Source organism: Prorops nasuta, unplaced genomic scaffold (genome assembly GCF_024137725.1).
Source record: "Prorops nasuta isolate Cenicafe-Biocafe unplaced genomic scaffold, Cenicafe_Pnas_1.2 PNAS00008, whole genome shotgun sequence".
In the NCBI taxonomy this organism is placed as follows: Eukaryota; Metazoa; Arthropoda; class Insecta; order Hymenoptera; family Bethylidae; genus Prorops; species Prorops nasuta.
Window position 1 is genome coordinate 5,270,590 of NW_027116805.1, and position 14,729 is coordinate 5,285,318.

Here is a 14,729-nt window from a genome sequence, read left to right on the forward strand (position 1 = left end):
GGCGGTCCGAAGTTGGTTGCGGGCAAGAAGGGATTTCATCGAAGATCGATAATCAAGAATTTTCGTGGATGAAGATGGAGGCTAAGGGAGTTTCACAGGGTCGAACGAAGGCTGGCAGGGGTGGAAGGGTGTCTCGCGAAAAGCCGCGAGACGAAAACCACGAAACACAATATCGCGAATATTAAATTCCCCCCTCCAGGGAGACTCGGGCATATCCTTTCTTTAATAAAGCCCTCGCGCAGTGATAAGGGATGACTCTTCACCGAGATCGATAAGAAAATACCACGAAACTTGCTCGACGCCGCACAGATCTTCTTTCGAAAGCTTCATTACGTTGTTCCCTTCGTCCTTGATCGAAACGAAAAATCACTGTACATTAAAATTACTCGTGGATATAATTTGTAGAAAATTTATTTCATCTCAAGTTACAATTTCGTTTATATATATATACTTACTTATACATACCATATCGGTAACGTATTACGGCACTATTTACAGACTTTGAAGACTCCTCGAAAGTAAAGCGCAATTATCTATTTACAAAAGAAATTATAGCCACCTTGGGAAATTAGTAGTGAGAATAATTATTGATCTTTAAGGATAATCATGATGCTAACTTGTTATGCTCGATAATTCTTACGTAAGCATACATTATTATTATCAGAATATTCTTATCATTATCATTGTTATTCGCAATGGCGATGTGATTAATCTTTACTCCTATTGCACTCTACTACCACTAATATTACCTGTAGGACTATTAATATTATTCGTATATTCTTCTTGTTATTATTACCGTTATCATTACCGTGGCTGATTTTTCTAGAGATTGGCACTAAGAATTCAAGATGAATTTATAAAATATAAAATACTGATGGTAAAATACCTCGAAGGCATACATAGTAGAGCAGACTGTGCGCTGATTATAACAGAGTCATTTTTAAATCTTTAAGATTTTTCATGATTAATTGATATAAGACGGAAGAGAATTTCTAGGATACTAGAGTCCTCTAAGGGGTCCTTGACTAATACGAGTTATATAATAATAGGTAGAAAAAAATAGAGGATATCCGGTAAATTATTTTCACCTATAATTAGAGATCTGCGAAGAAACTCGAAGACATTCAGAAGTTTTGAGTACAGCATTTAACGTCTAAATAGACAATTTTCGTCTAAGCTTATCTACATGGAAGACCTAGCACGGCTCTCAAGCTCCCAAGGACAGGGAAAAGCTTTGTTTGTTTCAGTCTGAAAACTGAATGTCCTTGAGAGATTGCAACGCCGCGAAAAGCACGATGGGTGCTCCCTTAATCCTAATAATTGACCGATTGTACTACGAACGAGACTTTCCACCAGTGTGAAGTTGGCACCCCAAATTTTTAATAAGAATTCAATCTGCAGAACTTTTTTTAAAAATAGCAAAGAACTGTAGAACTTTTCCGGGTGCTACTAGAACTGTTTGGTTTTCTTCCATTTTAAAAAATTTTGAGTGCTAACTTCACACTGGCAGACTTTCCTCCCATCGTAATTCTATGGCAATTTCTTCGGCAGTCGCGAGATGTAAACAATAAATATCTATATGTTAATATTGCAGGGCTTCAGCTCCAGGAACTGATAAGGCACGTGTAGAGTTGAGTTGTTGTGCTCGACGAGAAGATGGCCGCGTCTTGGCGATGCACCCACCACCAAAACAGTTTCACCCTTCAACAACACCACTTCCCCCTCTCCTTCTTCTGCAAAACACGAAGAGCAATAATAAAACACAAATTTCCTATCTAATTAAATAAGCAGCATCTCGATAAGTACCTGGAAAAGGCATTTTCATAACTCGAGTCTGTGGATAACCAAGTTTCGTGTTTCCGGTCACGGTGTAAGATCTGCTTGGTGGAACTGGAGGTGGTCGTTCCTAGAAATTTCAAACACAGCATTGGCAACGCGTCGGGGGAAAAGAATCTTGTTAAAAAAAATAGCTGACCAAGTCCAAGCCGAATAGAGTGCAGGTTTGTTGAATCATTTTCTGATCGGCACACTTCTCGGTAGGCTCAAGAGGTGGAGTACCAGCTATTGGTTGCGGCCTAGGACGAGTTCCGGTCCCGGTACCGGAAGTGATGCCTCTCTGGACTGTTCCAGAACTGTTGGAACTCTGCTGAATTTTTTTCTGTCCAATCCCAGCTGATATTGCCAGAGTTGATTTTCTCAGAGGCAGTCTTCTACGTACGCGCCAGCCTCTCCAAGTTGCCTAAATAATTCAATCGTATTTTCCACGTTAAATTCCATGAATAAGAGAAGACAGGGAGACAAGCATGGAGAAAGAAACGTGTCGATTGACCTGAATAACAGTGGCAGCCCTCCTTCTCATTTCCGCTCGTAAGTTCTCCAGCTGTTGTCGAATCCCCTCGCTGAGGAAAATGTGCCTCTTACCGAGGGCCCAGCTGGTGCTCGCACCGAATTTACTTTTCAGTTGTTGCGCGTTCTGCAAAATCAATTTTGTGTCCTCGACAGCCTGCTCCTCGGCACGACGCAGCTGTTTGAATGGTGCTATCAGTCTGTATCGAGAGTTGAATGCCTTGAATCGCATTCTGTGAGGATACCCTGTTAACAACAACCGCCCCCAGACAACATCTCAAATTCCAATCTTTTTCACGATGCCTTAAATACAGGGTTGCTAATAATTCATCGCTGTGCAAGAGTGGAGCGAGTTCTTACCTCCGGCCATTAGATTGACCGTTTCTAGAACTTGAAGAGAACGTATTTGCCTCATGGCCACGCCTCTATCCAGATGCAGGGGTGTCTCGGTTCCGTTACTTCTGATGCAACGAACGAAATGAGGTCTCGCGTGAACCAGAGTCCTCAATAGGTTATCCAGCCTCGTGTGAAAATCTTGAGTCAAGGTTGAAATTGGTTCGTCGCCATTCAAGCTAACAAAAATTGAAACAATTTTACGATAAATTTGAGTGTCGTCGATGAATCAAAATTATGGACGAAGATACCAACAGGTCAGTGTGGGAGGTTGGTGATATCCTGAAGCTGACGCCCCTGGGGACCGTGTCGCTGGCGTACAAGGCCTTGAGCTCGCTACCAAACAGGTGAGTGGCAAAGCCAAAGCTGCAACTGTGCTTGTAAAAGACCGCTACAAGGTCATCAGGTACAACGTCCTTGTTGGTATCTGCAGCAGAAAAGACGTACAATGAAAAAATTCGCTCGATACGAATGAAAGAACTTCTTCGACTCTTGAGGAAGCACTTTCTCACCAAGAAAATCAGAGGCATCGTAAGTGACTTTTCCTGCAAAGTGTTGAATACTGAAGGATCTGCAGTCAACATTCCTAGCCTCGCAGAGTCGTGGATTTTGCTTGTGTTGAACCTTGACCTTGGCTACGTAACTCTCGGCGGTTCCCCTAATGGAGCACTCGACGTCCAGCATGCTGAGCAATCCGGTTCTCTGGAAAATTGACAAGGGAGAAATACTAGTATAGACGAGGTTCTGGAAATAGAGGATTGGGGCGAGACGAGGCGAGGCGAGACGAGAGAAGCTTTACCAGAGAGGAAATAAGATCGATGCAAGGTACGTTGTCCACGTAGTCGACCTCGACGTCGCACCGGATGCCCTCGTCACGGCAGCTCTCGATGGAGCTTTTGAAGATGTGGGTGTTGTAAAAATGCTGCATCGTCTCGGCGCAGAGATTGATGCAGAGGTGCTCCAATTGGCTGGGCTTTGGGTCCTCGAAACCGAACATATCCAGAATACCGATAAAACCGTCCGTGGCGTGTCTGACAGCGTTGTTCAAGGCCGTCATGCTTCTGGATCCGGTACCACCTGATTCGATTATTTGGCAATGTTATTATAAAGAATCGAAGCAACCAAAGATTAAAGCTATATGAATATAAATGACGTTGAATAGTGGAGGCTCACCTGCAGAACTTCCAATGGTGGAAGCATGTTGACTGGTAACCTCCGCCTGATTATGGACCGACTCATTGGAATCGGAAGACAGTGTACCAAGTGTGGATCCTAATCTCTTTAAACTGTTGGCTCTCCTCACGATAGTGGCAACCGTCCTGCAGTAAAGTGCTTTCGCCAGCGAGTCTCTCGTCATGTTTGACTGAACCACAAATTTCAATTAGTAATCGAGACTGAAGGATTCATAGTGATTTAATGGAGAAATTGCGAGTGATCTAACCATATTGGCATCGCAAACGGATTTCACTAGCTGACCGCGCGCATTGTGGGTCCTTGAGGTGAGTCCCCTTAGCAAGGCTGGCGAAGGGACTCCGAGCAAGGCAGCAACGGAGGATAATTCGTTCTCCCCGATCACTCCTACCTCGACACCAGGACCATCCGTGAAATTTACGTTCCCCAAAATTAACACAGCTGCCAAAACCCTGACAACATCCAGGAACGGTATACCCAGTACCCCTGGAGGATGAAGATTCAGCAATTTAAGAATGAAAGAGAATTTTTTTCGTAAAATCGATAAAAACCAAATTTTGATAATCGTTTCAATTTACCCAGACATGCCTTCCAGGCTTGGAATCTTACGGCGTCCTCAGCTTCGTCCTGTCGAGTATCTCCATGCTGAAGATACCTCAGATTTTTCAGATTAAATCCTTCCAGATTCAATTTCACTGTCGATAAATTTCCGCTAATTTTATTTCACGATTCAAGAATTTCTAGATAATTTCTGCAAGCACGTATCTCTTACCTCTTTCCTCGTGTGAGAGGCCTGCCAGCATCTGATAGAATATATGATAATTCTTCTCATCGGACAATGGTCTGATGACTCTAGTTTGATCTAGAAAATAACAGTGAATTTTCGTTCTGTACAAAGCTCCATCCGTCACTTGAACTTCGATGAAGTGACCCTGAAGAAATAAAAATTCTCTTTTATATATATAAATGCTTGATTTGATATTTGAAAAAGAATTTCGCAGATGTACTTACAATTCTGGAGCTTTCGGAATTAGTAGCAGTCTTGGCGGATCCCAGTGATCTCAGAACGGTGAAAGCAGCTGCCAAATGTTTAAAGGCGTCTGTTTCAGGACCACCGCCAGCAACGTCAAAAAGCTGTCTGAGCAGTAACATAGAGGAATACGTTTTACCCGATCCACTGGTACCTGTAGAAGAGATAAAATCCAATCCAGAGGAGGAGAGAGTCATTAAATTATATGAAGCTGAGCTGTTTGGTGGCATTTAAAAGGATCAGGAGGGATTGGAAAAGGTGAAATGGTCTTTTAGTTACAGATTAACAGGAGAATCCAATTTTCTTGTCGGTATATTTGAAGCTGACTGGGGGTAAAAGTAGAAGAAGCCTTGGAAACCTTACCAGATAGGATGATTGCTTGTGGGTATCCGGTCTCTGATTGTTGGCGAACTGCTTCCTGGACGACTCTGTTCATTTGCGGTGCCAATGGGACTGCCCTCGTGCTCGTCAAGGTCAATGGATTTCCAACGTCCGTGTAAGGATTGATGCAGACCAAAATGGGACCCACGTTCGTCTGTAATTATATTCAATCTCAATAACGTATAATTATTGAAAATAAAATTGTCAAAATCGAGTGATAAAATTAATTATTTAATTTCTTTCCTCACAAAACACGCATGTAAATAGATAAATAGGATAAGAACTCTACTGCTACCTCGTTGAATTCCTTCGATAAGCTATTTTAATTCATTAGTGTTTTTCCTCGGTTTTAAAGATCCGGCTAAAAAACTTTATACACTCGCTGGCGTTTCCACGCTTTCTTTTCCGTACAACGTGGCTATGTGTAGGTGAGTGCCCAGAGGAGTCACACATACTTACCGGGCTCTTTCATCGTTTTCATTTCGAAACTTCCAGCTTTCTCCGTGTATGCGAGTTAAACTCGATCAGCCACTAACACGAGAAATTTAATTTGCGTGGATCGATATGAAAATTTATCAGGAATAAATGGAATCGACCAATTGTGAAATTTATTTTGCACATTGGTCGTGGTTGGTTGGGAAATCTTCGAAAGTAAAATAAATACAAAAATGGGAAATCTGAAGGAAAATATGTGAATGCTATTGAAAGGATAAATAAATATCGAATGGAATTGATCCTGAAATTTTGCAAGGAGACTTCGGCTGATTAGGCAGAGAATTGGAAACAGGAAGAAGGGTTAGAGGGGAAGGGGGGGGGGTGAAGATACCACTCTACGATATATATAGTTCCAGATAGTTTTCCCAGTAGCAGAACCGAGTAGAGCCGAGGTAAGCACCGAAGCGCGATGGTAAAGCTTAGAAATCGGGTCAGGTTAAGTTAGAATGGGCTGAAGGGCCAAGGCAGAGAAAGCTAAGAGGGTCTTTGGCTGCATTAGACGTTCGTTGAAGGAAGGCGTATGCTATCAGTCAAGCAAAAAGACTGGAAGGAGCAGTTTCATAGTGGGGAGGAACAGGTTCCGTCCTACAGGACTTTTTGGCTACATCGAGAATCCACTTGGTAAGCAGGACAAATTCCAGCCTAACGTTCGCGTACATTACCGACCGATGGTAACTCTTCGAAATCCTCTTAATAATATAAATTTCAGAATTATTTCAACCGTGGCTATCTCAACCATTCTCCCGCGTATAAATATTATTTTAAAAACACAATTCTGATAAAAACCATTGTAAAATATTTCTCAATAAAAAAAGCTCATTGTTTATGACAAATTGAAATGGACGAGGAATTAGGGCAGGCTTTATATAACTGCCGAATGGAAAATACGGGGAGGGCAAATTCCGTGGATGTTGGAGATGCCAAGGGGGGCAGGTTGGTATAGCATTGGCACTCTTGGGTGGATCGTCCACCGACGATAATCGCGTTCCCGTCCAACGATCCGCTCAATTTATAGTTCAACTCACTGGGAGAACGAGGGAAGGTGTCTTCGCTAAATACCAGCCGGACGTATCTCGAATGAAGATCTGCTCGCTTGTACAGTCCCGTCAATTGGACGTTTATCTCAATTAGGCGAGGTGCCCTCTGGATATCGACCGGAGGCCTCCCTTTTCCTCTATTATCAACAAACCCCTTCACCCCCTACCCTCTCCCCCTGCCAAGCCTGACCCATTACCCCAGCATCGAAATTAATTTGTCATCTGCATTCGCGACAAACCACATTATACTGGATCACGATGGAAGGCGCAATAATGTTAACATCTTTCACGAGACAATACAGTAATTGTGTCCTGGGAAATTTCTCTGTTCCGGATGGGCCACGGAAGGTTTTGGTCCGGATCATCCAGTCTGACGAAGCAACCCTGTTGCGTTTGCAGGTTCGATCGAGACTTTTCTCTGGATGATCCAGAAAGGTGGCATTTCTTCGTCTGTACATAATTATTAATATCGAGAGCCCTTACATGGTACTGCTTGGCACAGAATCGAGCCTGAAGGCATTTGAGGACAGCGTCCTCCGTAAGAGGACCGGGCAGGTGAATGAGGTCGTCCAAGGTCGTGGAGGTGGCAGCACCGGAGGACTGGCCTCCGGTTTTCGGCAAATATCGATGCTGGCTCTGCTCCCTCTTGGAATTCTTAAGATCAGAGATGATGCTGGAAATTGGTGGTGAACGCAAACAGCCCCTGGCCGTCACGCAGGACACCAGGGCGTTATCGGAGACCCTCTTGGGATTGTCCGGATCTGAAAAGAGACAAATTTATCCTCTAACCTCACTCGTGCTCTTTATTCAATGCTACGTACGATCGAATGTAAAGGGCACGAAATGGAAAAGGAGCTCTTATGCGTTTGTACGCCTCTGGTGGTATTTTTTATAACGAATTAATTGAAAGGAAGAATTTTTTTAGAAAGAGAGGGGTGGGGAGTTAATCGATAGGAATATTTTACCGGCAGAAACGTTGATGGTGGCATGATTGACGTGGGGGTGTACAACGGCGGAAGCTGTCAGGCCATTGAGGCTATGATTTTGATGGCTGAGAATGGGAATAGTGTTCGGAGGTGGGGGTGGAGGTGCGTTGCCGGAGGAAGGAAGACTACTCCTCGGTGGGACCGCAGGTGCCGGTTTTTCCGAGCTTTTGGGACTTGGAGTCTCGTTCGTTAGGTTGTTCGTCCCTGAATTGTTCGATCCCACCACTCCTGACCCCACCCCCGGCTGGTTCACGTGCAGCCGGTTCCTCAGGGTCACCAATTCTGTACTGAGACTCCTCAGCCTCTGCTGGAGGTGCACGGCTTCGTTCGACGACGAGGCATCTGTAAATAAACAAATTCCTCTTTTAACATTCCCTCATCCTTTCCGAAGAATATTCTCTCTCCATTTTTTCATTCTCCCACATCCCTAATATTTTCCTTATAAAAAAACCCCTAACCCTTTTAGAACGATCTAACGAACTTGTATTAATCCTTTTCGATGCAAATAGCTTTTATTTGATATTGCGAAATTTCAGAGATTTTCCGGGTAGCATCCTCGGGTTAATGCTGGGAGTAGCTGAAGCAATAGTTGCCGGCATCTAATATTCCAGGGAAATACACAGAGTGCATGAAATTACACTGTCACTCAAATAGATATAGAGTACTGCTCGGGACCTTGTAAAGCGGGCTTAAGTATGCGTGTGTGGGTCTGAGCGAGCGTGCATTCAAGTTTAAAGACAGCCGGGTTCTATGCTAGCCTGTGTGTGTGTATGTGTGTGTGCGTGTGTGTGGGTGGGTGGGCGTGGAACGAGCTTGCTAGGAAACTGTAAACATCTTAGTTGGCATAATCGCTAATACGAAGCGGCTTTATAAATAAAATTACGACAAAATGAGCTGGGGAAATTTGTCGAATTATATCATCTACCTTTCGCTAATTATTCCAACATTCGTTTAATCAAGCCATCCAAGGGCCAGAATTAATGTTAAATTATTCCAAGGACGAATTATCGCATTTTCCTTCATCCCGTTCTACGTCGGTTTCAACGTCGAGATTTTCCGGATCGGAAAAGCGACCAGGCCGGGGAGAAAAATGCGAATAAACCAGCAAGGAGTCACATATACAAATATTACGCTCCAGTAATTATCCATACGGAGCCACGTGCTCGTAAATAGAACCAATTTTTCACCTCTCTTTGCTCCCTCACCACCCCCCCCCCCCCCACTTTTCTCCACCAACACGAGTTCACCCACGTGAATTTGGAGAGCGTTGCAAATGAAAAGCTGGCACGCAATTTTTCTCGCTTTTCCAATCGCTTGTATCGTGTATAAAATAAGAGGAAAATAAGATATTATATGCTCCTTGCTCTTATACACACGGACAGTAAACAGAACCGATATAAACCGTGCTCTCGCTGAAAAATCCCATGATCTCTCTTGCTCATTTTTTATCTCGCTAGATATTAGACACAATTATACGCATGCACACGCATACTAACGGCACACGCATATTGTATATAAGAGAGCGTATAAACACGTGCAGTTTTTCATGCTCTCGGATTAGAAACCAGTTTGCGGAAAGAAATTGTGATATCGTTGCTTTCGATCGCAGCCCTCGTTGGCCCGGAGGAATACGTTCGAGTAAATTATTCAACAATGCCATAGCCAAAGAGTCCCGCAAAAATGAGGATTCTCTCTGTAGCTGAAGAATGTAAGAAAAATCTCCGAGTTTCCAGTTGAAGACGGCAGAACTTTCACGCGTGTTTCACCCTGGGTTGTTTACTTTCCGGCTATTGCTGTCCCTCGCCAAGAGCAAATCCAACATTGTATGGGTAGGATTAACGGGACTCGGAACGGCTAAAACGCAAGCAAGGATTCGATATCCCCTCGAACCGTTCAGATGTGCCAGCTCTACTTTCCACTTGTCGATGATGAAATATCTGACAGCCTTGCACAATTGCACGAATAAACTCTCTTATCCTTTCTCGTTTGACACGTACGTATATATATACACAGGGTAATAATAATAATATGAAGAATTTCCGATCGGAGGATCGTTTACTGTTAAGCGTGCGCAGGTGGATCTCTCCTTCAGCGTTGTGTTTTTGCAAAATAATTTGGTGTCCGTGAACGTGAGTGGAAAAAATGATCCTCGGTGGAAAAGGGTGGCCGGAGAATTGTGTGCAGAGAGAGAGAGAGAGAGAGAGAGAGAGAGAGAGCGAGAGAGGTCGTAGGTATATGTATAGGCGAGAAGGGGGAAAGGTGGGATGTTCGGAGTGGAAAATAATCGGGTGCTTGGGGGCTGACGATTTACGATAGAGCACGCGAAAATCACGATACCGAAGAATCCGTGGGCTCCCTCTCTCATTCATGAGCCGGCACAGGCGGTCATTTTCATTCATCTTCCGGCCGGCAGCCCCTGTGCACACTGCACGATAAACCGCGAAACGATCGAGATACTTTCGATTATCCGTTACACTGGCTCCAGCTGAAACCACTATCGCGACACTTGATCGGATATAATGCTTTTCCCTCTCCACCCGCGATAAAATCACCTCGAGGGCCAGCAGCGCAGCCCGGCGAGAAAAAGAAAATCATTAAATTCATCTCACGACTCTCTTTTACCGGCTCGACCAAAATCTTTCCCCGGCGCGATAATTATAAATTTCCTCCGAGAAACCGATAGGAATCGATATAAGTTTCCGCCTGACTTTTTAACGAGAGTAAATTTACTCTCGAGCGGATCTTGGGAATTCATGGGAAACATTGCATCGGCCGGGTATAAGGTCGCTCTTAAAATTCGAATTCTGGAAGCGCATAGAGGATGCCCGTTGCATAATGCAAAATATACAAAGCTGCTAACGCGCGATATGTCTGGTAGATGGCGCATTCGCGCCGAAGTGGGAAGCGTCGTGCGCGAGCTGCAACGATGGTGCTTGCGGGGCTTATCGCGAGACGGTATGGGGAAATATTGGCCCAGGTATTGGAGCAATATTGGTCCAGCAGCAAGGAAATATTCGCGCCAAGTGGTTGCGCTATGGAAACACGTACGTTCCAAGGCTCGGGCAAGTATCGCGCCAGTATGGGGCAAGCGTTGGGGAAATATTGGGCAATACTTGGAGCAAGCTTGGAGCAATTATATCTCCCAGCTTTTTCACGAGCCAAACAGTCGGCCAAGAAACGTAGATCGACCATCCGGCGACAATATTGAGCCCCGTGCGACACGCACGCGAGGATAATGGGGACGCATAAATTCGGATCGCGTTCATCGCGAGCGACATAGTCGCACGGGTGATTTATAAATGGAAACGCGGAAATGCAAGCAGAGGGACTTTGCGGGACGTGTCTGGATTGGCCGTACAGTCATATCGGCGCTTGCAATCAACGAGCGGCGCTCGAGCTGGAAGAACCAGTCGAAAATCGATTTCCCAGAACGATGAGCCTTCCGCTTCGAGTCTCGAATTACAAAGGAGGCCCGGATCGCAAGCCTACGGCAGATTCCGGACTTTTGAAACAAGCCGCTCTCTTATTCCCGTTTGTGCCATAAAATAAACAGTGATGTTGGATAAAAAAAAACCACCATACACGTTTCCCTGGGCGTGCGATTGTTTCCGTTCAACGTCAAAATAAAATTAGCGACGGATCATGGCCGTGATGAGCGACGGGCTTATAATTAAACGCGAGCATTTGCTCGGGCTCGGCCGAACGATCCGTGCATGCTAATTAATAGCCGCTCGTCATAACGCAGTGCCGATTGATACGCCAAATTAAATCGAGCGATTCCAATTGGAGTTTAAGTATAGCGCGAGTTTTCTATCGCGGTTGGTTCTCGATTACAGACCTGTTTCTGCTTAAAAGGATGATAAGGATGGATGAGGGGAGGACAAGGAGAGGGGGGGGGGTTAAAAGATTATAGGAGGAAAGCGCGAGAAAACGCAAGTTTGCGATTCGTACGAGTTTTCGAAGGAACGATCGAGCAGCGTGGTGAAACGAGGTGAGCTCTGGGTGAATCGTGGTCGAGGGTGGGGGGAGGTTGGAGGGGCAGGTTGACGGTGAAGTTAGCTCGAATTAAGCGTAGAAAGGCTCGCGCGCGGTCGTGAGAAGAGGACGAAAGCGAACCTGTTTCTGCTGCTAGGGGGAGGAGCGAGGTGAGTATAGAAAGAGGGAAAGAGAGTATAGTTAGGTGAGGTGTCTCCGTGTGTGTTGGAGGGGGACGGGGGGTGGTACCTGCTCAGCCTCGGCATCGCTCAGTTTAATTCCTGGGTAAGTAGGACCTGCCCGCTGTGCGTATACCTGATCCAGCATCCTTTTTCGTTCGTCTGCTGTCCTTTTATTCTTACCATATTCCTTCCATCCACTCTTCCCTTCTCTCCCCCCACCACCTGCGTCACCCTTTTAAATCGCTTTACCGCTTTCGTCCCCCCAACGTTATTTTCTCGCGCACCATGTGAGACACCACAAGAGAGAGAGAGAGAGAGAAAGAGAGAGAGAGACTCTCCCACATCTAACCACAAGCAAACCAACGTCAGCCTTCCTTTTATCTCCACGACAAATTCGCTTCCGTTGACCCTTTAACCCCCTTCTTTCACCCCAGTGAGAAATTTTTTGCACGTAATCGAAAAAAATGAAGCTTCCAAGGCAATACGTAAGATCGTCGGGCTGTCCCGTAATGAAAACAGACGGCTGAGCGATCGTCGGTCGATGGAGTACCGTTAATTGAGAACGGTGGGCATTGGCTCTAATCACGAGTTAAATTTCGAAAGAGCGCAATTAGCCGGATCGCGTTTTAACTTCAGGCCCGGCATAACATTGGAGAACCGCCAGACTTTTCTTAATCGATCCTTCTCCATTGCATTTGTGCCGAGAGTGGCACGCGCAATGGAATTCGACGCTTCTGCCACGAGAATTAATTCGTTCCTCTCCTTATCTCTCGGCTGTACGTTCCGATACTCCGGCGAATCGAAAGAGCAGGGGGGGGGGGGAGGAGTAAGAGTAGGTAGAAAAATGGGAATAACCGAACGCAATGACCGTGTGGAAAAAAAAAGAAACAGGAATGACCATTAACGTTGGAATCCCGAAAGAAGCGAATAAACGACTGTTTCGTTATTGCATGGCATTGTGGAAAGGATAAAAGGAACGAATTTCACAGTTGACGGGATTAGGACTAGGCCTACTCTCACGCAAACCGTCAGGATCCTTGAAAATCGAATCTTCCGAGAAAACACTCGAAACGAAACGCGAACGAGCCTGCAGGAATATAATGTGTGTGTATATCTCGGTATATCCGTTTGCCTGACCTTTTGAGCGAAACCGAAACCGAGACCGAAACTTCCCCGCCTCCTCCTTCTCCCCTGCCTCCCCCCACTATCGTCCCCTCGCTCCTCGTCGAGTGAAAAAAATGAGGAAAAGGGCAAGAGAACCGTAGAAAAGAATGGCGAGGACTCGCGCAAGCAACAAAACCTCGGATTTTAATCACATGCGGGTTAATCCCCGAACCTTAAGACCCCTGCACACTGACATGAGAAACTCCCAGCTCCTTCTCTAAATTAAAGCCTTTATTCCACAAACGAGATAATTCCGGAATTCATTTGGACATTTTCCTCCTTTGGCCCAACGTTGAAGCGAGAGAAAAAAAATCCCCTCTTTCGCTGGGATCGAGAAATCCTGCGAGATTTTACGCGCTGGAAGGAAAAGAGGAGGACCGATGGCTGAAAAATCCTGGCTGTTTTTTAGGGAGCTGCATGGCTTTCTCACGGTGCCAGTTGGCTCGAAACACTCTTACACGCGTAACGTCGGCAAAAGCAATAACCGTAACGACCTTGCGCCTGGCCGAGAGAGTCCCTATCACACCAGGAAGTATCGAGGTAATAACTGCGGCGAGTCCCGAGAAATAGCGAAGATTTTGAATATGCCCGATAAAAATCTGATCTATGCTAATGTGCAGCAAACACACTGCGCTCCCCATGCTGCTAAATATAACAAGGGGAAGTGGGAAAATAATAAAAAAGCCTTGCGGAATTTCGCCTTGACACCTCGCGGAAATTCCTCGGGCGTGTTCGAATTTCAAATAGCTCATTATAATCTACCGCGTGACTAATTAAAAGATTTCTATCTCTGGAGGGAGGGAGAGACGGGGGGGGGGGGGGGGTTGAGGAAACATTATAAATCGCCATCGATAAATATGAAAGTCTTTTTTCCCCCGGCGAATCGTGCATATCAAATTGCCATTACTACGTGAGAATAATTACGTAAGCGCGATTAATCAAATTTTCGAAAAGCGCAAGCTACCTTTTATCGAATTTAAATTGGAATATTTGGAAGCCAGGCGATTATATAATTTACGAGCGGTTTGAAACGTCGAATAAAATAATGATAACAAAAAAGAGATGGAGGTCAGCGAGAATAATACAATGATCGTGTGTGCAGGGTAATATGGAAAACGCTCGATAAAATAATCTATGATTGGGGTAGACTGATAAATGTGGTCACTGTTGAGCAGAGTGTAATAATCGATTTGGCTAATATTCAAAGCGCATTAGAAGTTTCAATAATTGAAAAACTCGTTGCGTTGAATTATTCAGCAACGATTGGGAGGGATGATTTAAAGGGGGTAATAAAATTATACAAAATTCAGAGGGCAAAACCCAGATAGGAGGGCGCGAATCAATTTATCATGGGTCAATAATCGATCTGGTTGTGGACGCCGTTTAAAGTTCGCCAAGAAATTCTGCGTCGCAGGTATTCCGCGGTGTACGTGTTGTGTACACGTGCTTCTGTGTGTGTGTGTGTGTGTGTGTGTGCGCTGGCGGTCCGCCCATGGCTGCGCGCGAGCTGCAGAGTCGGGTCTAAAGTGGATGCACACTCGCTTAGGCC

At 45.1% G+C, this 14,729-nt stretch overlaps 1 protein-coding gene across 1 annotated transcript in view; it reads right to left on the minus strand.

The window, feature by feature from the left end:
• Positions 1–1,319: 1,319 nt before the first annotated feature.
• Positions 1,320–14,729, minus strand: part of dachs (unconventional myosin-IXb-like dachs) — a 32,477-nt gene continuing 19,067 nt past the window's right edge. The window contains exons 2-17 of the mRNA XM_066730857.1: positions 7,839–8,201; positions 7,357–7,634; positions 5,324–5,495; positions 4,942–5,114; positions 4,703–4,862; positions 4,509–4,625; positions 4,181–4,416; positions 3,913–4,102; positions 3,539–3,816; positions 3,252–3,441; positions 2,983–3,166; positions 2,707–2,918; positions 2,330–2,592; positions 1,976–2,239; positions 1,807–1,906; positions 1,320–1,733 (exon numbers count right to left, since the gene is read on the minus strand). Coding sequence (XP_066586954.1) covers positions 1,576–1,733; positions 1,807–1,906; positions 1,976–2,239; positions 2,330–2,592; positions 2,707–2,918; positions 2,983–3,166; positions 3,252–3,441; positions 3,539–3,816; positions 3,913–4,102; positions 4,181–4,416; positions 4,509–4,625; positions 4,703–4,862; positions 4,942–5,114; positions 5,324–5,495; positions 7,357–7,634; positions 7,839–8,201 — 3,338 coding nt within the window. The 3' untranslated portion in view covers positions 1,320–1,575. The remainder of the gene's footprint in view (positions 1,734–1,806; positions 1,907–1,975; positions 2,240–2,329; positions 2,593–2,706; positions 2,919–2,982; positions 3,167–3,251; positions 3,442–3,538; positions 3,817–3,912; positions 4,103–4,180; positions 4,417–4,508; positions 4,626–4,702; positions 4,863–4,941; positions 5,115–5,323; positions 5,496–7,356; positions 7,635–7,838; positions 8,202–14,729) is intronic.